Source organism: Suillus fuscotomentosus (genome assembly GCF_016647785.1).
Source record: "Suillus fuscotomentosus strain FC203 chromosome Unknown F5891scaffold_39, whole genome shotgun sequence".
Taxonomy (NCBI): Eukaryota; Fungi; Basidiomycota; class Agaricomycetes; order Boletales; family Suillaceae; genus Suillus; species Suillus fuscotomentosus.
The window spans coordinates 383,532-404,558 of NW_024539551.1; the positions used below are offsets into that span (position 1 = coordinate 383,532).

The 21,027-nt window shown below is 49.0% G+C and overlaps 8 protein-coding genes across 8 annotated transcripts; 4 read left to right on the forward strand and 4 right to left on the reverse strand.

The window, feature by feature from the left end:
• Window positions 1–2,083: 2,083 nt before the first annotated feature.
• On the reverse strand, window positions 2,084–2,484 carry F5891DRAFT_1043664 (uncharacterized protein). The gene has a single exon (XM_041362156.1). The coding sequence runs from the start codon at window positions 2,464–2,466 to the stop codon at window positions 2,251–2,253; it is 216 nt and encodes a 71-aa protein (XP_041224065.1). The 5' UTR covers window positions 2,467–2,484; the 3' UTR covers window positions 2,084–2,250.
• An 840-nt stretch (window positions 2,485–3,324) lies between these two features.
• On the forward strand, window positions 3,325–4,644 carry F5891DRAFT_1237574 (uncharacterized protein; the record flags this gene model as incomplete). The annotated part of the gene is made up of 5 exons (XM_041369665.1): window positions 3,325–3,642; window positions 3,691–3,766; window positions 3,868–3,969; window positions 4,102–4,324; window positions 4,384–4,644. Coding segments are annotated over 5 exons (747 nt in total), but the record flags the coding sequence as incomplete, so codon positions are not given.
• Window positions 4,645–5,037: 393 nt separating this feature from the next.
• Window positions 5,038–5,599, reverse strand: F5891DRAFT_1190875 (uncharacterized protein; the record flags this gene model as incomplete). The annotated part of the gene is made up of 3 exons (XM_041367372.1): window positions 5,038–5,360; window positions 5,437–5,518; window positions 5,567–5,599. The coding sequence occupies 3 exons, from the start codon at window positions 5,597–5,599 to the stop codon at window positions 5,038–5,040; spliced, it is 438 nt and encodes a 145-aa protein (XP_041224067.1).
• A 1,125-nt stretch (window positions 5,600–6,724) lies between these two features.
• F5891DRAFT_1190876 (uncharacterized protein) lies at window positions 6,725–7,913 on the forward strand (the record flags this gene model as incomplete). The annotated part of the gene is made up of 6 exons (XM_041367373.1): window positions 6,725–7,093; window positions 7,148–7,223; window positions 7,325–7,422; window positions 7,480–7,504; window positions 7,553–7,775; window positions 7,835–7,913. The coding sequence occupies 6 exons, from the start codon at window positions 6,725–6,727 to the stop codon at window positions 7,911–7,913; spliced, it is 870 nt and encodes a 289-aa protein (XP_041224068.1).
• Window positions 7,914–8,695: 782 nt separating this feature from the next.
• F5891DRAFT_1279477 (uncharacterized protein) lies at window positions 8,696–11,480 on the reverse strand (the record flags this gene model as incomplete). Its single annotated transcript, XM_041370356.1, has 6 exons — window positions 8,696–9,105; window positions 9,159–9,533; window positions 9,590–9,807; window positions 9,858–10,642; window positions 10,691–11,336; window positions 11,391–11,480. The coding sequence occupies 6 exons, from the start codon at window positions 11,478–11,480 to the stop codon at window positions 9,081–9,083; spliced, it is 2,139 nt and encodes a 712-aa protein (XP_041224069.1). The 3' UTR covers window positions 8,696–9,080.
• Window positions 11,481–12,449: 969 nt separating this feature from the next.
• Window positions 12,450–14,508, forward strand: F5891DRAFT_461988 (alpha beta-hydrolase). Its single transcript, XM_041371909.1, has 2 exons — window positions 12,450–12,668; window positions 12,731–14,508. Exon 2 carries the CDS (start codon window positions 12,750–12,752, stop codon window positions 14,025–14,027), a length of 1,278 nt encoding a protein of 425 aa, XP_041224070.1. The 5' UTR covers window positions 12,450–12,668; window positions 12,731–12,749; the 3' UTR covers window positions 14,028–14,508.
• Window positions 14,509–15,755: 1,247 nt separating this feature from the next.
• Window positions 15,756–17,176, reverse strand: F5891DRAFT_462033 (uncharacterized protein). The gene has a single exon (XM_041371910.1). It carries the CDS (start codon window positions 16,790–16,792, stop codon window positions 16,073–16,075), a length of 720 nt encoding a protein of 239 aa, XP_041224071.1. The 5' UTR covers window positions 16,793–17,176; the 3' UTR covers window positions 15,756–16,072.
• Window positions 17,177–17,603: 427 nt separating this feature from the next.
• F5891DRAFT_462052 (uncharacterized protein) lies at window positions 17,604–19,549 on the forward strand. Its single transcript, XM_041371911.1, has 2 exons — window positions 17,604–18,983; window positions 19,030–19,549. The coding sequence occupies exons 1-2, from the start codon at window positions 17,916–17,918 to the stop codon at window positions 19,156–19,158; spliced, it is 1,197 nt and encodes a 398-aa protein (XP_041224072.1). The 5' UTR covers window positions 17,604–17,915; the 3' UTR covers window positions 19,159–19,549.
• Window positions 19,550–21,027: the final 1,478 nt, after the last annotated feature.

Below are 21,027 nucleotides of genomic sequence, written 5' to 3' on the forward strand. Positions count from 1 at the left end.
CTGGATATGGATTGGATCGCTCTTGGACCACGCCACTTCGTATCATACGCACAATACAAAACACGCGACACTCATGCGCTTTCTCGTGCCTTGTGCGCGCGCGCTTTCCCGCGCTTCACGCTGTACATGCGCGTCTCACTCATGCTTCGCGCACCACATCCATATCACCCTTGCATCATCACCTCACACCCATGGAACACTATTCACACCAGAAGTCACCCTCACAATCCACCATGCTACGCTTCATTCCTGCGCCTTCAGTGCATATGCACGCGCACATTCTCGCGCCTTGCGCGCGCCATGCGCGCAACTTCCCACGCCTTCGCACCTTACGCGCACCTGCGCCTTCCCGCGCTTTGCACCTCGCGCAATAATTCCTGCACTCGCGCATTCATCGCCCAACAACCCAAGCATTGTACATGCATCGCACACGCATACTATCACTCGACATCCTCACCACACGCGCGCTGAGTGGGGACACTCAGAATTTAAAGTCCCTGGGAGATGTAGAGACTCATGCCTCTCATGGCGTGATATGGCAGTTTCCACTAAGGGAGTATACAGCACCAACTCGCAGCACCACTCTGTGTACTGTCCACAGCAATTCCTATATGAGGCACAGCTTTCCCGCGCAATGCGCGCCATGCGCGCACCATTCCTGCGCTTCGCGATGTATACGCGCGCGCGTTCCCGCGCTTGCGCGCCCTATAGCGCCAGCCATCCAGAAGCATCCATCCACTGTCCACCAAGCCCTCTAGTGCGTATATTTCCATTTCTTTTATTAGCATATCATTCCACCTTTATTTTTATCATGAATTCTCACTTATATATATCTTTACATACCTACTCGGTAGCGCTTCGGCTCCGCATGACCGCGCTTAGGCGCGCTATATAAGCGCCAGCAGTACATACTATTACTTACTGACCTTTCACACCTTACGTTTTCCCTTTAACTTACTAGTTATCACCCACTATTTACTTAGCAGTACATAGTAGAACTCCATTTTGTCTACACTTTGCATCTCTCTTTTCTTATATTGCATCATATTATCACTTAAGCTTAGTCTCTCTTATTACCGCTTACGCGCGCGCGCTTTCCCACGCCTTCGTACCTTGCGCGCACCTGCGCTTTCTCGCGCTTCGCGTTGCCGCGCATACCTCTAGATCTTTGCTGTACTCACCTCCCCTTTAGGGTCGAACGCACTTGTCTCCTCAAGCAACGCAGACTAGGCAACGCGCGACCTATCAACATTTTATAGATACAGTTAGGAGCATCCTTGTTCCTCATTGTATTGTTGTTTCTACATCGGCTTATATTGATGATTTCCCCTAAGCCATTCACGCAACTGATCTCACTCTTGGTCTCTGACGGATCCCCGCTGGCTTCCATGTCGTGGTCAAGACTGACGGTGCTGAATGCCAGACAAGCAATAAATCTGTAAATGCAGACCAGGCTGCCATGGAATGTGACGAGCGCATTTTGCTGTAAGTCGTCCTTAACCTCGTCTGTCCTGCAGGTATTGACAAAGAATATAGGCTGTGCGATCCATCTTGTAAAGTTCGGGTCAGCATGTATGCCTCATTTGAATTGGGTCCCATGGTCTAGTCTCAAGCCTGAGACTATCAGGACATTGATGCTCGTGAAGGCGAGGCTTCGTTTGGGTCGTTCGTAGTCGATTTGCATTCCGTATGTACCGTACACCGCCGTATACATCCATATAATTCACCATACCATACCATCCACTTCATCCACCAACAATGTCATGTACGGTGTACGGGTTAGCCGTATACTGTATTTATACCGTATTTATATGGCCATCTACCATATATGGTACGGTGTGCAGCCCTAGCTTCAAGGATAGTGCAAGCCACGCAGCGGCAAGCACTTGTACTTTATATTGTAATATACAGGAAAGAAGCATTGCCCTTGGAAAAAACTGCAAAATATAATCATGTCTTAGTTTCACCGGTTTACTGATGATGGCAAGGGAGGGCTCTAGGCCTGAACTAGAAAAAGGAATTTAGTATCAGGTGCACATCAGGCGCCTGGATGTTGGGAGTTGACAGTACTAGTGGCACTTTACGGTACCTCATCATTCATGGATCCGAAGTTGGGGACCTCTACGAGTCACGACACATGTGACACCCAGTACATACTTGGATTATCACCTCGTAATCTTGTGCGGCGGCCTTAGCTCAGGGTCAGGCGCTGAAGCTCAAGTCAAACTAGACCGCCAGAAACTTTGGTTTCTAAAACATTCGCAATAGAATATCGCTCGAAGAGTCGAAGATAATGAGTGAAGTTGGTTGCCTGACTGCCGATTTATAGTCGGTTCCATGTTTTCTGCGACAAGCTACCAGTGATGGCAGTGTACTGCCACAACAACGGGATAACAGCACAGATAGAACCGAACCGAACAAGATGGGCATTGAGGGAACTTCTAAGAACGAGACTAGTCTCAGCATGATGTAAGCACACTGCTGAAGTGGAAACGACGGGATGGCGGATCTGTGGTTGAATCGGGTGTTGAACGTTGAAGGTGGTACTGTATAGTACGTAGCACGTGGCAAGCAATATATGGATGTACAATCGTCCCAACTCTAAATGATCATACTATGGGCCTCAAAAGCTGGTGACAGGCCTGACTACCGTACGTACTAAGAGTTACCGTCGAGATCTAGAAGAACGAGGTACATGTTTACCTCGCTTACAACACTGCGGGAGAAGAAGACCTTGACAGGATGCTCCGAGTCTATCCTAAAATGTTGTCGTTCGAGACCTGACCAGAGCACCGTTAAACATAGATTTGTGCCTACTAAACCGTACGCAAGCGCCCAAGTGAACTTGGCATTATGATGGTCCTTGGGTTTTTCCGACATATATTTCCATTAGTTACTCACAAGCTGGAGGAAGAAGAGGTCGACAACACCTTCCCGAGAACGAAAATCGAGGTATGAGTTGCAATTCGTTAATGCTCGTTGTCGTAACTGATTTCAAGTATTTAAACCTGTTCGAGCCTGGTTGCCTCGATCGAGGTGTGTTCTTACGTTACGCTGTTCGTACCTACAATCTTTCTCTCATGAAGTGTGTCGGGGGCCAATATTCCGGAACGGTTATCGTTCCCGGGGCGAGCTGTGTACACAAAGCGATAAGATGCCAGCGCTCAGGAATACTCACCTTACGTATAAAGTTTCTGATGGGACTCAAGGTTGTTTCATACAAGCTTTTTCATCTTCTGACCCAGTCCACATTGCGGGCCCAGCACCATGGATCCCGAACAAAACCTGCGTAACTTGCCTTTCACCCCCATTGAGCACTCTACCCAGCCCCAAGTACAGCAACAGCGGCCTTCCCCATCGTCGCTAGTATTTGAAGACAACGGAGATCGTCCACAGACCCAGTCATCGGCGACTGAGAAGCACTTACTCGGCAATGACAGTTTAGAGGGACATTCACCGGCTCGTGGTCGTAACGATCCATATGCAGATTTTGAGCCTGTCCCTCAGGCTCCTCCACCTACGAGAAGCCGGGATGGTCATATGCTGCGCGGATTGTCGCGGCGCACCATTTCAGGCCAGGCTCCCATCAACGCTTCTGGCCTTGGTTGGATAGTGCCCGTCGACGAGAAACCTCACGTTTGTGTTGCTCCCCCTTTTTAGTTGACATCAATTCTCAGCCTAAACCTACAGCGACGAAACATAGAAGAGCGACTTCGTCCAACTATTCTCAAAGCGGAGAGTGAGAGGGAACGATACGCTAACAAGGGTTTGTCAAATTGTCAAATATCACTCCTCTTCTGCTCAGTATGAGAGCACGATACTGAGGTTCCTTATTTCTGGCATGTTCTGATGGCGTTTCTTTTTCAGCGAAAATGACAGGCTGGGCGTTGAACGTCGCGATAGGTTTACAAGTTTTACTCGGGGCGCTTACTACGGGTCTTGCAGCGGCATTGTCCGGTAAGCAGGTTAGTTTGAAAATGCATACATATTATTATACGATAAACTAACTCTCATACAATCCCAGGTTTCGATTGGTACCTCTATTCTTGGTGGGTATTCATGTCACCTACATTCAAAATTTTCCTGAAGACCACGCACCAGGTGGCATGTCGACCTTAGTTGCTTCCTACCTCGCTCGCGCAAGGGGATCAAATGAACCAGAACTATCTATCACTCGGGTGAAGGACCTGGATCAATTCTTAAGAGACTGCCTTGCCTTCGAAATGGACCATGGACATGAATACGGAACACCTGAAAATGGGCTGAATGATCGACTCGAGTATCTCAGAAAAAGGTTCGAGGAACTTCTTGGAAACGCTGATGGGTAGGTCATCTCGCGCTCGCTTTGCTATGCTATGTTGAAATTTGACGAACCTACTTTAGGCAGCGGAAGCTTTCCCCGCCTGTTTGAGTGTACTTCTGGATTTCAATTAAGGTTCAACCCCACAAACAAGACGGGTGACAAGACTAGTTTGTGATGTGCGCCACCTTCCTAGTAATTTATCTACGAGCCGATATGTAGACCTCTCTGAAATAGTATTCAGCGTCACCTTGCCGTCCCGAAACACTCACGGCAGATGGTGACTCTTGCTAATATCCAAAATCTTCCATCACCCTTATCCACCATACCGGAGAGGTGATCAACCCCTTGAAAATGTAAGCAATGGTCCCAACAGTATCTACAGCGCAATACAGCGCCGCCTTGCAGAATGCGTCATTTAAGATGCCAATAGCAGTGTGAGAGACAGCATATGTTTCAATGGACAGAAAAATCAACATCTCTTTCGAGACGAGTCGAGTTCCACAAGATCAAGGCGGCCCTGCAAGGAAACAAGGAGGACTCCCGTACTAATTAGTTAATGATTAGATACTTGAGCTACGACTCGCAGTAATCTCAAGCTTTACGCGTATGTGTACAGTAATTTTGAGGTGCATGATGATAACCTGATCTAACGATACGCATGTCACGGCTGGTCATTTACTAGGTCATGGCTGACTTGGCCCTGCAGGACGAAGTGAGCACGCGGGAAGTCGATGTCAAACCCGTTCTTCATGGCCAAGTGGTAGCTCAACAGCTGCAGGGGAATAATGTTCAAAAGACCTTGCAAGCAGTCCATAGTGCGAGGAACGATCATCGAAGTTCACGGGTCTACGCATCGTGGTGACGATGGATTCAGGCTGTTCGTAAATCTCTTTCTGCATGAAGTGATCGAACTTGCCCTTCATGATCTCGGCGATTTCAATCTCGAGTGTCTCGATGTTGCGAATGGCAGGTGTCTCGGCCTTACCAGACTCATCCCGGCGCAGATGGTGAATGTGCAATTGATCCTCAGCGATGTCAACCATAAGTAGAGCACGCGCTTGGTGTGCTCCACAATGGCGGAAGCGTCAGAGGCGATGAAGAATTCGATGGGTTAGGGCATGCCGTCCTCCGACGTGAAGCTGTGGGACCAATGGCGAGAAACCTTGGGTAACGATGGAGGCGCCAATCGAGAAGTGGGGGAAGTGGGAACAGCATCTAGAAGAGCACTTAGCGAAGATTAGATCGAGGGACGAGATCACTCACGGCTTTCGGCTTCCGCTCCAGCAAACTCGACATCCAAGAAGTCGGCTTTGAGTTTCTTATCAGTCTTAACATCAATCAGGAGGGGCGTTAAGTCAGGTGCTGAAGCTCAAGTCGAACTGGACCTCGGTCTCTCAAACCTTCGCAATAGAATATCGCTTGAAGACGATGAGTTGAGTTGTCTGACAACCGATTTATTGTCAGTTCTATGTTTTCTGTGACAAACCACCAGAAATTTCAGTGACGGCAGTGTACTGCCCCAACAAATTTTAATAAAGGGCTAACAGCGCAGATAGAACGGAACGGAACAAGATCGGGACTTCTTCTGAGAATGAAACGAGTCTCGACGTGATTAGTAAGGACAACACTGACTCAAGGTGGAAACGATGCGGCGGCGGTATGATGGAGGCTGACTCGAGTGTTGAATAGCCTGAGTACATAACGCATGGTACTGAGTAGCATATGTCCTGAGTAATATGTATATGGACGTACAGTTGTCTCGGATCAGATCATACTACTCCAAATGATCACATCAGTGCCAAGCGAAAGCTGGTGACAGGGCTGTCGGGAGTAAAAAGTCACCGTTGAGAACTAGAAGAACGAGGTACATGTTTTACCTCACTTACATCACTGCAGGAGAGTGTCCATGTCACTTGGTGCCACTGGTGGATGTTTGATTCCAAAATGTCGTTTGTCGTTTGTCGTTAGTAAGCCCGAGCACCGCTATCGTGCCTAAACTTTACGCAAGCGCCAAACTTGGCATTATAATGTTTTTTCAACGCATATTTCCATTAGTTACTCACAAGTAGTAAGTTGAAGAGGATGTCGACAACACCTTCCTGAGAACGAAAATCGAGGCATGAGTTTCAACTCGTTAATGCTCGTTGCTGTAATTGAATTCAAGTATCAGAAACCTGTTCGAGCCTGGATCGAGGTGTGTCCTTATGTTATGCTGTTCGTACCTCTTCTTTCATAAAGTGTCTCGGCAGCCGAAGTAACATTCCGGAACGGTTGTCATTCCCGAGGCGAGCTGTGTACACAAAACGATAAGATGCCAGCACTCAGGAATACTCACCTTCTGTATAAAGTTCCCGATGGGACTCAAGGTTGCCTCACACAAGCTTCTCCATCTTCTGACCTAATCCACATTGCCGAAGCACCATGGATCCCGAACAAAACTTGCCCAAGTTGCCTTTCACCCCCATTGAGCACTCTACCCAGCCCCAAGTACAGCAACAGCAGCCTTCGCAATCATCACTGGGGTTTGAAGACAACGGAGATCGTCCACAGACTCGGTCATCGGCGGATGAGAAGCACCTACTTGGCAATGTCAGTTCAGAGAGACATTCACCGGCTCGTGGTCGCAACGATCCATATGCAGATTTTGAGCCTGTCCCTCAGGCTCCTCCACCTACGAGAAGCCGGGATGGTCATGTGATGCGCGGATTGTCGCGGCGCACCATTTCAGGTCAAGCTCCCATCAGCGCTTCTGGCCTTGGCTGGATAGTGCCTGTCGAAGAGAAACCTCACGTTCGTGTTGCTCCCCCTGTTTAGTTTACATCGATTCTCAGCCTAAACCTACAGCGACGGACTATAGAAGAGCGACTTCGTCCAACTATTCGTAATGCGGAGAGTGAGAGGGAACGATACGCTATAAAAGGTTGGTTAAATTGTCAAATATCACTTCTCTTCTGCTCAGTACGAGAGCACGATGCTGAGGTTCCTTATTTCTGGCATGTTCTGATGGCGTTTCTTTTTCAGCAAAAATGACAGGCTGGGCATTGAACGTCGCGATAGGTTTACAAGTTTTGCTTGGGGCGCTTACTACGGGTCTTTCAGCGGCACTGTCCGGTAAGCAGGTCAGGTTGAAAGTGCATACATATCATTTTACGATAAGCTAACTCATACAATTTCAGATTTCGGTCGTTGTCTCTGTTCTTGGTGGGTATTCATGTCCCCTACACTCAAACTTTCCTGAAGACCACGCAGGTGGCATGTCGACCATAGTTGCTTCCTATCTTGCTCGCGCAAGGGGATCAAATGAACCAGAACTATCTATTGCTCGCGTGAAGGACCTGGATCAATTTTTAAGAGTCTGCCTTGCCTTTGAAATGGATCATGGACATCAATATGGAACACCCGAAAATGGGCTGAATCATCAGCTCGAGTATCTCAGAAGAAGGTTTGAGGAACTTCTTGGAAATGCTGATGGGTAGGTCATCTCACGCTCGCGTTGCTATGATATGTTGAAACTTGATAAATCTACTTTAGGCAGCGAAAGCTTTCCTCACCAGGGCCTATAGCTCCAAATGTCTCCACTCTGAAACAGCAGCTTTCCCCACCTGTTTGAGTATACTTCCGGACTTCATTCCCGCAAACAAGACGGCTGGTGACAAGATTAGTTTATGATATGCGCAACCCTCCTAGTAATTCATCTACAAGCCGATGTGTAGACCGATCTGAAATAGTATCCAACGTCACTTTTCCGTCCCGAAATACTCACTGCAGATGGCGACTCTTGCTGGTGTCCAAAGCCTTCATTCGCACTTATCTACCATATCGGGAGAGGTGGTCAACTCCTCGAAAATGTAAGTGATGGTCCCAACAGCCTCTACAGCGCGTTACAGCGTGGCCCTGAAGAATAATATGTCAATAGCAGCCTGGGAGACAGCAGGTGCTTAAACCGACAGAAAAATCAAAATTTCTTTCAGGGCGAGTCGAGTGTTCACCTTGCGATGATTGTAACCAAGACGTAGCGCAGAAACACCTCTGCTAATCAGTAGACGCGACCTGGACAGTGACACATTCACAAGAGCCTCAATCCCAGGACTACCACAGGAGTCGGGTGTGCATAATATGTGACCAAGTAGCCCAACATAAAGGTGGCAAGAGATTGCGCATTGGTCTCAAGTTTTACGTGCACAATCGGTATTGTCAGCTTGTGTGCTTTGCGAGACAAGGTGTCAGGAGCATGTCTCTCTGCGCAGCGTTCAGTTGCCCTTGACAGGCAGAATGGTTACGGGTCTACGTCAAGAGCTTGTCTCTCTGCGCTCCGTTGACCTTGACACCACCTCAGTGACATAACAATGACATACGATAGGTTTCCCATGTCTCGGAATCGATGACTGAACATAATTCACAAGGCAATAATTTCATTGTCTTACTGTACAAGTTACAACAAAACCTATCATATCCTCTTCAAGTCGTGCCTCGTCATCGCGTCATCTCCCAATAACTGAATTCAGCGCTCTGATCATAAAGACAGTTGCTGAGGTGTATGGTATACAGAATGAATGGGCTCGAAGAGTCGGCGACAAACAAGGGGAGATATACGGTATCAGATGAGAATCGTGAAGTAAAAGAAAAGAAAAGAAAGGTTGAAACCGTCCATGAATGCAGATCGTCCATTGTCCAGTGCAAAATCAAATCAAGTCCGTGAAAGCGGTGCATGTGTACAGTAATTTTGAGGTGCGTGATGATAACCTGAGCTAACGATACGCATGTCATGGCTGGTCATTTACTCAGTCGTAACTGACTTGGCCCTGCAGGACAAAGTGAGCGTCAAACATCAAGATGCTACAACTCAAAAACTCACAAGTTACGCGGGAAGTCGACGTCAAACCCGTTCTTGATGGCCAAGTGGTAACTCAACAGCTGCAGCGGAATGATGTTCAAAAGACCTTGCAAGCAGTCCATAGTGCGAGGAACGCGAATGGTCTTCACCCCAGCCTTGATTCCAGTATCGCCCTCGTTGCAGACCACGATAGGATGAGCTTTGCGAGCGGTTATCTGTTCGAACGCGGACTGGACCTTCGGGTATAGTGAATCCTGGGTCATGATGATGATGACCGGCATGTTCTCGTCGATCAACGCCAAGGGACCGTGCTTGAGCTCTCCTGCAAGAATACCTTCCGAATGCATATAGCTGATCTCTTTGATCTTGAGGGCGCCCTCAAGGCAAGTAGCATGCCTAAAAGAAATCATCGATTAATCTTACGGTTTGGGTCGTGAGCGAGAGCCACTGACTGATATCCACGACCCATCAGCAACAAGCTGCGCGAGTTTGCAAGGAGGCTATTGGCAAGTTCCCGCAGGCTCTTGTCATTTTCGAGAACACTCTTGATTTGCGCAGGGAGAGCACGAAGACCATCGATGATCTGGTTGCGGCGTTCAGTGAAGGAGATCCGATCCTCTGATAGCTGCAGCGCCATCAACATCAGTGCGATGTACTGGGAGGTGTATGCCTACAAAACGTTCATGTCAGATGGTTAACACAATGGAAAGATTTCCATACTTTGGTAGACGCAACGCCGACCTCAGGGCCAGCATTGATGTGAATACCACAGTGTGTTTCACGTGAGATCGTCGAGCCGACAGTATTGACGACCCCCACACAAAGGGCGCCACGCTCCAAGCAGTACCGCAATGCCAGAATCGTATCAGCAGTCTCTCCACTCTGGCTGACAAAGACACAGATGTCATCACGGAAGATGGGAGTCTTCCTGTCCAGGAAGTCGGATGCGAGTTCTACACTGACAGGGATTTCCGTCAACTCCTCGAATATCGCACGAGTTGCCAACGCAGAGTGATAACTCGTTCCGCAAGCGCAGAATACGATACGACGACCGCGGCGCATAATGTGCAGATAGGCACGCAGCCCACCGAGCGTGATCTTATAATCATCAAAGTTCACGCGTCCACGCATCGTGTTGACGACGGATTCAGGCTGTTCGTAAATCTCTTTCTGCATGAAGTGATCAAATTTGCCCTTCATGATCTCGGCGATTTCAATCTCGAGCGTCTCGATGTTGCGAATGGCAGGTGTCTCGGCCTTACCAGACTCATCCCGGCGCAGACGGTGAATGTGCAATTGACCTTCAGCGATGTGAGCGATGTCATCATCTTCCAAGTAGAGCACGCGCTTGGTGTGTTCCACAATGGCGGAAGCGTCAGAGGCGATGAAGAATTCGATGGGTTGAGGCATGCCGTCCTCAGACATGAAATTGCGGGACCGACGGCGAGAAACCTTGGGTAACGATGGAGGCGCCAATCGAGAAGTGGGGGAAGTGGGAACAGCAACTAGAAGAGCATTTAGCCAAGGTTAGATCGAGGGACGAGATAACTCACGGCTTTCGGCTTTGGTGTCAGCTTCCGCTCCAGCAAACTCGACATCCAAGAAGTCGACTTTGAGTTTCTTATCAGTCTTAACACCAATCAGGAGGGGTGAACCGCGACGGGCAGTCACGATCTCATTCGGGAAGTGGATAGACTTGAAGACCAAGGCGAAAGAACCCTCGAGTTCTTTCAGGACGGTCTTCACAAGAGCTGTGAAGGTCATGCGTTTGTCAGGCCGAGAGTCGTAGACGTATTTTGTCAGAATGGCGACCGCCTCCGTGTCGGTGTCAGACTCGAACTTGAAGCCACGCTTCTGCAGGACTTGTCGAAGAGCTATGGCGTTGGTCACGATACCATTGTGCACAACGATGAACTCGTTGTTCACATCAGAGCGAAGGGGATGGCAATTGGCAACCGAAGGAGGACCATGGGTTGCCCAACGGGTGTGGGCAATAGAGACCTGGGATATCACTGTCTTGGTGGTGTCGATGGTGGACTCTGCGATACGCTGCCGTAAGCCGGCAACCTTGCCAACCTCCTTGAAAAAGACAATTTCGTTTGTCTTGTCGCCATCGATACCGAGGCCAGCAGAATCATAACCACGGTACTCTTGACGAGCTAGACCCGTGCAAAGAATCTCCAGGATCTCCTTACGATCCTGTAGTAGGTGAAGTTAGCTAACGTCGTAATATCTGGGAACACGTAATGAAACCGCGAAGCGAAGGCTGTAGGTAAGGTTACTAAATATGGCAACCCAATCATGGTGGCATTTCAGTCGAAATTGCTCGAAGGCTCTCGACATTGCGCGCGGAGTTGTGTAGACGAAGAGAATAAATGCGCCACCACGATGCAGAAGCCAGAAATAGCTTGCATCGGAAAGGAACTTGCCTTTTCTTTCAAGAAGTTGCAGTAGCCAAAGATGCCGCACATTGTGATTCTAGGATAAACAGAGGTGGCTATATGCGCATGATAATGGTATGATCAGTTTATCAACACCATAGATAGTGAGCTCAAACAAACCTAATATAAAGGAGGGCTGGCGTCAAAGGGCGTTGTCGAGGTCGGTGAACAAGAACAAAGCTCGAGCGACGCGGTTTAAGTACTCTCATTGTGGGTTAAGGGTGCAACAAATAATGCCAAATAATTCGGACGTGGCGGACACACAGCATCGGTTAAGTTTCAGAGCCTTCTGCCTTGTGATGGAGGCTGCGCAACTTGAAAAATATGTACGTCCAAGCCTTTCGGTTCAAATACTCAGGCGATCTGATTGAGGCACGTACTGTGATCTTCCCAACTTTCCCGACCACTATCAGTCGCTTCCGTGCGTATAACGTCTTACTCAAGCCTCATCACCATCCTTTTCATCGCTTCTGAACTTCTAGTGCGTTTTCAACCAGACGCGTAGCACGATAGTTTAGGTATGCCTTGCAATTGACATGTTGTAATTAGGATCGCCTCATTCATTTCTGGACAGCGCCCCCTGCCAGAAATAGAAGATTACAATCAAATTACCCTCGTAACGGTCAGGTTGTTATTTCAAGGCGATCATTTCACAGGTTGCATCATTTTTGCTGCGCAGCAGATAAGAATATGTGACAGGCTAAACATATATCGAGTTCTACATTGCCATGCCAGTGCAACAACCCAAGTTCGTTCGGGTGAGTCGAGTTATATATGGCGTCTCCTGGATATTGATGGCCATATTTCCCAGGCGTACTTACTAAGGCCCTAGGGTACATTGCATGCATGTCGGATTGAACAATCGCATAGGGCATGTGCATGAACATATGACTGACAGCAGTCAGGCTGTAGCTTGTATTTGTCGTGTTTGCGCCCGGGCTCATTAATCGTTAGTTGATTCAACGTGACAAGTTCACTTGAGGCCAATTACGTATTGAAGAGGACTGACGCCGCTTGTCTAATCTTATCAACGGGGATCCGATTGAAGTTCTTGGGTCCTGTACATTCAACGAATCGCCAAGATTGCAATGTAACGACATCCTTCCTATTCACTGAACCCTGTGACTGACTGCTGAAAGATTCCTTGGACAGAAATACTCATTCACACGTCATGGACACAATATTAGCGCCAGTCGGGCTACCTGACCTCCCTCCTCAAATTACATCTCGGTACATCACTTTGAGCGACCGCGATGGTCTGAATGTCCATATCCTGGAAGCGTTTCCAGATACAAGTAATCATTCGAGCACACCCTACCAGTTGATCCTTCTTCTTCACGGCTTTCCGGAACTTGCTTACTCGTGGCGCAAAGTCTTGGTACCTATCGCCAAGGCTCACCAAGGTTATCACGTTGTTGCCCCTGACTTGCGTGGTTTCGGGCGAACAACAGTGTCAGGATCCGGAGGCGCCAGCCAGGTGCAATACGAAGATACATTGTCCTCGTACCATATACTTAACATCGCAGACGATGTATGTTCCCTTGTGCGAGCGCTCGGATATTCATCTGTTGCAATGCTCGTGGGGCATGACTTTGGGTCTGCTCTTGCGGGACACTGCGTTGTGGCGCATCCGGAACTATTTGCATCGGTCGTGTTCATGAGCGTACCCTTTGGAGGCGTCAGTGGCCAACTTTGGTCCCAAACGAGTAACGAGGGTGGAGATGATAAAGTGAAGGAACGCTCCGTCGTTTCTGACATTGGCACTGCGCTTGCTGCACTCCAACCTCCGCGCAAGCACTATACGGCATACTTTTCTACTCCTTCCGCCAATGCGGACATGCTTGGTAAAGGAGGAAAGGATCTGTACGATTTTCTCGGCAGCTATGTCTACATGAAGAGCGGCAATTGGGATGGAAATGATGCACACCCCCTACCTTCTGCATTTTCACCTTCGCCCAGCGTTAGTGAGCTGGCAAGGGATCTTGCTACTCTGCCAGAGTACTATGTCATGCCACTGCACGAAAGCATGCCAGACGTCATCGCTCGTCATGTTCGCATGGACGCCCGAATCACATGGCCCAAGGGTGACGAAGTCGCTGGGGGAGTATACGCTGTTGAATTCGGCCGCACTGGCTTTCAAGGCGGGCTCAATTATTATCGGAGCGCACTCTCACCTCCACCCCCTGAGCGTATAGCCCAACTACGTGCTCTAGCTGGGCGACAAGTGGAGGTGCCTGCGGCGTTTATATCAGGGGCTAGGGATTGGGGAGTGTATCAAATTCCAGGGGCTGTGAGGAAGATGCGAGAGGTGGTGTGTAGCAGCGCGGGAGGCATGCAGGACGAGGATTTTGTTTTGATCGAGGGCGCAGGCCATTGGGTGCAACAAGAAGCGCCAGAGATTCTGGTACGGGAGCTTGTGAGGTTTTTAGGAAAGGTGAAGGCTTTGTAGGTGTTGTCGGTGCAAGTTTGGGGCAACGAATGGGTGATGATCGCGATCATTCTCTCCTTTCGTTAAATGGCTCATCGGCGGGGGTAGACTCGGCTGTTGATGGATGTACTACGAGGAATGTAAGTTCAAGCTTTTGTTCGAGTCTGGGATGGCGTTCTGGCTGTCATGGCCGTAGCCACGGCCGCAGCGGCCCGCATGTTCCCCGAGCCCGGAAACAAGTAGAAGATCGAAAAAAACTGCCATCCGGGCCCATAGCAACTTGTTCACCGCTGTCCCAAGCGGACATCTTCGGTCAGGATCATCTCCCAGATGTGACTAGACACTTCGCGTGCTGCACGCAACCTCAAAATGAAACGACCTCGTGGTCACCACAGCCTAGGCTAAGTCTCCTTTCTTCATTTAAACAGGGACCGCATGCTGGTGTTCGAGTCACGCTAGAGAATGGAATGTTGAAGGATTCAGATATGGTTTAAATGCCAGACGCGTTGAGACATTTTTCAATGCCGTAACAGAACAGTACTGTGTCCCGGTGACATCGCAATGTTACAGCGAATTTTTCTTGGAAAAAAGCATTATCCCATATGCACCCAGCAGCTAAAACAGCTCATCAGCTGTACAAACGTATTCGCGTGATGACCTAGGACGACATCACTGGCATCATGTGCTTCCAGATTCCAACAGCTAGATCAGCATAGCTGTACAACCGCGCCTGCACGGCGCCCGTGATGTGAGTACGATCCTCTAGCAGCGGAGTCTAGCCTAAGCTGACCAGAAACAAAATTGAAGGCTAAGCGCTAAGCAGCGATATCGGAAAAGAGTGTATATCCGGACGACAACTGTACTTATGCGCTGCAACGTTCAATCCGTTTGTTTCTCGTGATCCGCGGATGCCCATCAATGATTAATGATCTTTGATATCCACGACCGGTGCTCGAGCTTGACTTTTGTTGAACTTTGAATCTCATCGTGAAATTATAATTTAAAGTTTGACCGTTTTCATCACGTGACCGCGATGGATGGATTGACAATTTGACATGATCACAGGCCCGTCTCAGCCAGTCATCACCTTGGTTGCCATTGTCTATTCGAGGCCAAAACAGCAAACTTTCAAGAGTAACGGCGTGTCAACGCGTTGAAATGAACCCGCCAATTGCACAACAAGTGGCCCGAGGGTCAATATATTTTGCGCCGCGACGACCTCGGAGCGAACGCCAGCGTCAGATATACAACCGCTCATATGTGAACGCCTCGAACTCCAACTTGAACTAACGCCTATAGAGGCGGTCTTAAGGCTCGGGAACGGGTCCTTGCGCAGACTGATACGTAACCACAGGACGCCCATCGGTTCACGGGCATTGCGCGTTAAAAATGAACCTGCCAATTGCGCAACGAATGGCCCGAGGCTCAACATATTTTGCGCCGCGACGATCTCGGAATGAACGCCAGCGTCAGATATACAACGCTCGTATTTGCAACGCCTCGAACCTCAACTTAAACTGACGCCTATAGAGGCGGTCTTAAAGCTCGGGAACGGGTCCTTGCTCAGACGCTGATACGTACGCCAGCGTCAGATATACAACGCTCGTATTTGCAATGCCTCGAACTGCAACTTAAACCGACGCCTATAGAGGCGGTCTTAAGGCTCGGGAACGGATCCTTGCTCAGACGCTGATACGTAACCACAGGATGACCGTCATTGCGCCAGTCAACGCGTTAAAGATGAGCGGTCCACTTGCATAGCGAGACCCAACCTTGCGCCACGACGACCTCGGAGTGCGTCAGATATACAACATTAATATTTGCAGCGCCTCGAACGACCGACTTTGCCCAGTCCGCTTGTCACAGCATTTTACAGTCTCGCCACGACGAGGACGCGAGAAATTTACAGGAGGCTTCCTTACTCACAACGTTGAACCCAAATTACACAACGTTCCGTGCTGTTATACAAAGACGAACCGTTGAAAGCGGACTGCCACCTGCCAAGCCATAACGCAAGACAACAGAAGCATGGCTGCTCTCGATCGGGTTGAAATACCAAGCTTGGTTCATGACGCACTGAACGGCGCTTCGGATGACGAAGTTAATGAATAATCGGCGTCTCGTGTGGCAGTCATGCATGCTAGAACTTGATCCGTATGCGGAACAAACGGTGGGAGAGCAGCTAACGTCTTAGAGCACAATGTATGTGGCATGTATTCGCCGCTGGTGGTGACGAGAGGGAGACACGTTTGTGTTACAGCTTCCCATCGAATGATTTTTTTTCGCCAGACAAAGTATGACTGAGTCAGCAGAGTTGTGGGCAGATATTTTCCGCGGATCTGAATGGCATCAGGTACCCACAGCTGTTGTGATGGCTCCTGAAACTCCCCCGGAGGTGACGAAACAAGGAGAGAGAGATCAATCTGTGGTGGCAGGGGGGGAGGAACGGGATCGGGAAGTGAGTGATGCTTGGAGACTTGTGTGTTTTCCGCGGGGGGATGCTTAATGTGGAGAATGCTGATCATTTTGAAGACAAGTTGAGCACCGCCGCCGACTTTCAGGTACCTTCGCGCCGAATAAGGCGGGTGGGGATAGAGTACAGATTTACTTAGATAGGGACGATGGTGGAGGTAATGAACGGACCAAATTGAGATTGTCAAGAGGAAGGATAGATCGTGATCGGCGTAGGAACCAAAGATTACGGCAGTCGAACCATATGGGTCCACGGGATTACATTTTTGGTGTACCATGTCCGGGAGATAGAGTATGGAGGATAACCGCCACATGATATCCGCGGGTGATACTAGAAACGAGCAACACGTGAATACACGGCGCGAAGCACACGGATCGGTCTGTCAGGTCAAGGGTGATCGATGGGCAGCGCGCTGCAGCTTTGGAAACCACAACCCTGAACCTATGGGGGCGGCATGGTTGACCGCCGATCCGAGCACGAGGGGACCACATGGAGAGAGAGGTCGGTAGTTGGAAGGCCGAAGGAGGGAACCGGTCTGATGACGGCGGATCACGGGAGGGTAGGCGGGAGGAACGTGAAGTGGCACGACCAAGACATGTGGGTAATGCATGGCAGATCCTTACATGATTGGTCGAGGGGTTTGGGTTAATGACCGGGTCTAATGTCACATAAAATGATTTTTATAAGAAGATATCAGATGAGCCAAGATCGAAGATAGTAATTGATAACGATATGTATCTAAATTGGGTCAGATGGTTCAAAAGATGATCTGCGCTGTGTCGCTGAACCGTATCGGTATCACGAAACATTGACACTCCGTTGATTGTCCTTCAACGAAAGATAGCAACCTGTGCCTCTCGGTTACGGAACGCGATCCGGAATTCGAACGCAGATCAGGCAGGTACGTAAAGGGCAGAACTTGTTGATGATTTTATGTGTTTCGACAAGATTGGGCGTCTAGACACCGGAGAAGTCTGACCGATTAGGCAATTTTAGTTTAGACGCTCGTGCTATGCGGATCCCAAGACGAACACTTCCTATTATGGATACCGACTTGACGGTGAGCAGGAGTACTTTCTGCAACGAGAGGCCTATTAGACCCCTAGTGCCGGGGATATGATTCAATTGGTAAGATTCCGGTCTGTAAAAATTATAAATTTTGGTATTTTATATATACATGAAATTCCGTCACGGCGAGGGCTTGTAACCCAGAATGTACTGACAGTTTTCACACAAGATACTTCCATTCGGTCGTGCCTCTGCAACGAGTTCGATCCAGATTTTAGATCTGGGCGCCCTGCATACGCTCCTCCGTTCTTGTTGTCAAATGGATCTTCTTCTCTCAAACTTCATCTCAAGTTTCCCTTCGTTCAAATACCCCACCCAACATCCTCACTCTCTCTTCAAAACACCCAACTTCCCTCTCCATAGATCTCATGTCGTTGGATCATTATCCAATCCTCACTGACAGACGTTTTCAACACTCAGACAGGCAGTCTTACCAGTTACATGATTTAGCTCCTCCTCAGTGGAACTATCACTCCTCCAGATCTCAAAATGAAATCCCTCCTGATTATTCCTCAAATCCTTCAACTTGGAACGTGAACCTCCTCAATAATTGGTCAAATGATGTCCTGCCTTCCTCATCATCATCATACGGTCTCAATCTCCGCCATCCCGGTTCCGGTCACACTCCCTATCCACAATCCGTTTACACCGAACACTCCCAACGTCATTTACAATCTTCATCTTCATCCGGATCATCCTTTGAACGCCAACCAATCCAACACCGCTCTCCATCAGCAGCTTCTTCCTTCAAATTCGACGATTCTTCATGGGGCCCAACTCTCTACACAATGGATGACAGAAGTACTCCATCGCATTCCATACCACCCACCGTCATCAGCACATCTCCCTCAGCACGTGCTTCGTCCAGAGCTTCATCATCTAGGTCTCCTCCCGTGAAGCTCGAACAAGATGAAGTTTCAAGCGCCGATTGCTTTGTCATGGAATTCGCTACCTCTGTCCCAGCTGCACAGGACAGTGCCTCGTTGGCTCCCCCAACAGAAGTACCCTTGCGCGCAACTCAAGCAAGCAAGGCAATGCGCAAAATGATGGGCGTGTTTCGCCTCAATCCATTCTCAATGCACGAGGGTGGTGGTCAGGCAATGAGCACCTGGATGGGCGAGGATGCAGGTCCATTGGACGAAGAACCTCAGGTTTTCGAGTTTCAACTCGACGTTGGCTACCGTGACTCTGATGAGGAGCTCGACGAACAACATCCTTCCCATCTTCAGACTCTCGTCGAGGTCCCAGAACCCGGCCCAGATGAAAACACGAGGTGGGCGGAGGGTGACGACTCTGACCTCTCATACCCCTCACATAACAGCTGGGCTACCAACGACCATTCATACACTTTGCCATCCCTTAGGTCATATCCTCACTCCCCTTCACTCTCTTCTGCTTCGTCACGTAAAACGCCCCTGGATATGTCAGCATCAGAGGTACGCTTCCAGCTGATACCGACCATCGTTTACTGATTGCTTGCAGTATTCTGGCACATATACACTCCATGGCTCTGGCAGCTGCGGTTCTTCCACGGATAACCTTCCGTCACTCTCGTCCATGGCGCGACGTTGGTCCATTCCCGCCAATCTACAGGCACCATTCATGATATAAAGTACACTCACGTCGCATTACCATCACGATTAATCAAAGCGCCGAAGCGCTCAAGTTTTGGGTAACATTTTCAATCACTGTCGCAGCCTTCGCGCACTTTCTCGATGGCCGATCTATCGCATCTCAAGGTTGCCAGGGTGGTTGAACCCTGCTTGTTTTACTTTGCTCCTCACGTCGTTTTACTTTACACTGTCGCATTTTCTTGTTCTTGATCATCCTTATTGTCTTGGGTCGTTCTTCGCTCACGGACAGAACTTCAAATCAAATTTCTGGCAGGTTGGAACGCATGTAATATACTCTGCAAAATCATACGATACCTATGATATGATACACAATTATTGTTCATCTTGTTCTGATCGCACACCGTAATTCAATTGGTACTTGTCGTCCACCGGAGCATGCACCCGAGCTCGGAGTGCGTTTGACATGCTTCACGTCACTTTTTCGATCAGACTAGCAGTAGTATCTCCGCCACCGTAGCATGGCTTGTTCGCTTCACGACTCAAAACCGATTCTCTCGCCGTGTGGCGAACCCTGATCTATGAAGAAAGGGTCCTTCAATCTCGTGTGCGCAACCATACCAAGATAGAGTCCAGACTAAACCGACAATGAGGTGGTGTAAGATTAATTTTCATTCATAAAATTGAAATTATAAATATCTGCGTTGCGTATCGTAATGTATGCATGTCGTGTTGTTCATGTCGCCGTCCCGTCCCCTGTCGTCAAGTCCGTTTGTCCGTGCATGTACGGCACCACGCGCTCGTGAGAACGACCGTTTTGGTAGGTAGGCTTCAAAACAGTGAACACAGTATTGCATTTCAGAAAAGGAACGATCCCAGCGCCAATCATAACAGCGGAGAAGCACACGGACTTACTATGTAACTATGTATCCCTGACTACTTATTCACACAAACATTGACTCGGAAGAATCAACGCGTTTCAAGGCGGTGTACTCCGACTCATCTAGAACCTGGGGTAGATCGGTCGATGCGGCCGCAATGATTTAGAGAACGGCTAATGTTGAACCCTCGTTTTTTTAACTTCTGACCGGTCGACCTAAGGCCCAACGGACATCATAACACTCCCACGAACATTGGTTATTTGTCAAGCTATGCAGCACATGATATAATATGACATGGACTGACTGCTGACATACGGCTACGCCCCACGGGGACAACAAATAAGATTGACCCCCGTCAAGGGTCCCAAGTTGCGAAGCCGGCGTGTTCTGCAACGTGGGGCGTAAGCTTGGACTAATTCGTGATTGCGGTGAGTCTTCAGAGTTGTGTACCGAGCGTCTGGTGCCGAACTATTCAGCGATCTTCTGTCAAGCTTCGATGGAGCGGTATCGCCGCTTGCCGCTGCGTTGAATTCTAGACACCTGCCATAGTTTGATGGTGTGCGTTCGAAGACTGTTTGACGGGTCATACATCCTCATCGAAGCCCATGAAGATCTGGGGTGGTACTGAAATTGAACACCACACGCGCTCCGTGATTTCGAGAATGACATAGAAGGCACAGAAAGCCACAAGTTCAGGGAGAAAAGATGGGACGTCGCAACGCTTCTTAAAGGTACGGAGGCACACCTGAAATAGAGAAGTCAGTTACAGACAAGCTAAACTGCAATCTGAGTAGGGTATCTACCCACCCCACAGATTCGAGGACTTGCGACGAGGCAAGAGAGGACAAGGAAAGCCGTGGGCGTTGCACTCACTCCCCGATAAGCTTCGGCAACTCAACAAGTTACCTTGCATGCCTAACTATCAGCACGACTTTACGCGAAGTCAGCCAGTTCGTCATGTCGTGTGAACAGTGGCGTAGAACTAGCGGCCCATAGATGTCAATGACATAGTACGCCGGATTGCTGGT

Coding starts and splice junctions, on each gene's coding strand:
- F5891DRAFT_1043664 (XM_041362156.1), bottom strand. CDS start 2,466: ATGCTGAGACTAGTCTCGTTCTTAGAAGTTCCCTCAATGCCCATCTTG.
- F5891DRAFT_461988 (XM_041371909.1), top strand. CDS start 12,750: ATGGACACAATATTAGCGCCAGTCGGGCTACCTGACCTCCCTCCTCAA.
- F5891DRAFT_462033 (XM_041371910.1), bottom strand. CDS start 16,792: ATGTGGCGGTTATCCTCCATACTCTATCTCCCGGACATGGTACACCAA.
- F5891DRAFT_462052 (XM_041371911.1), top strand. CDS start 17,916: ATGTCGTTGGATCATTATCCAATCCTCACTGACAGACGTTTTCAACAC. Junction 18,984..19,029: donor TGGATATGTCAGCATCAGAG/GTACGCTTCCAG, acceptor GATTGCTTGCAG/TATTCTGGCACATATACACT.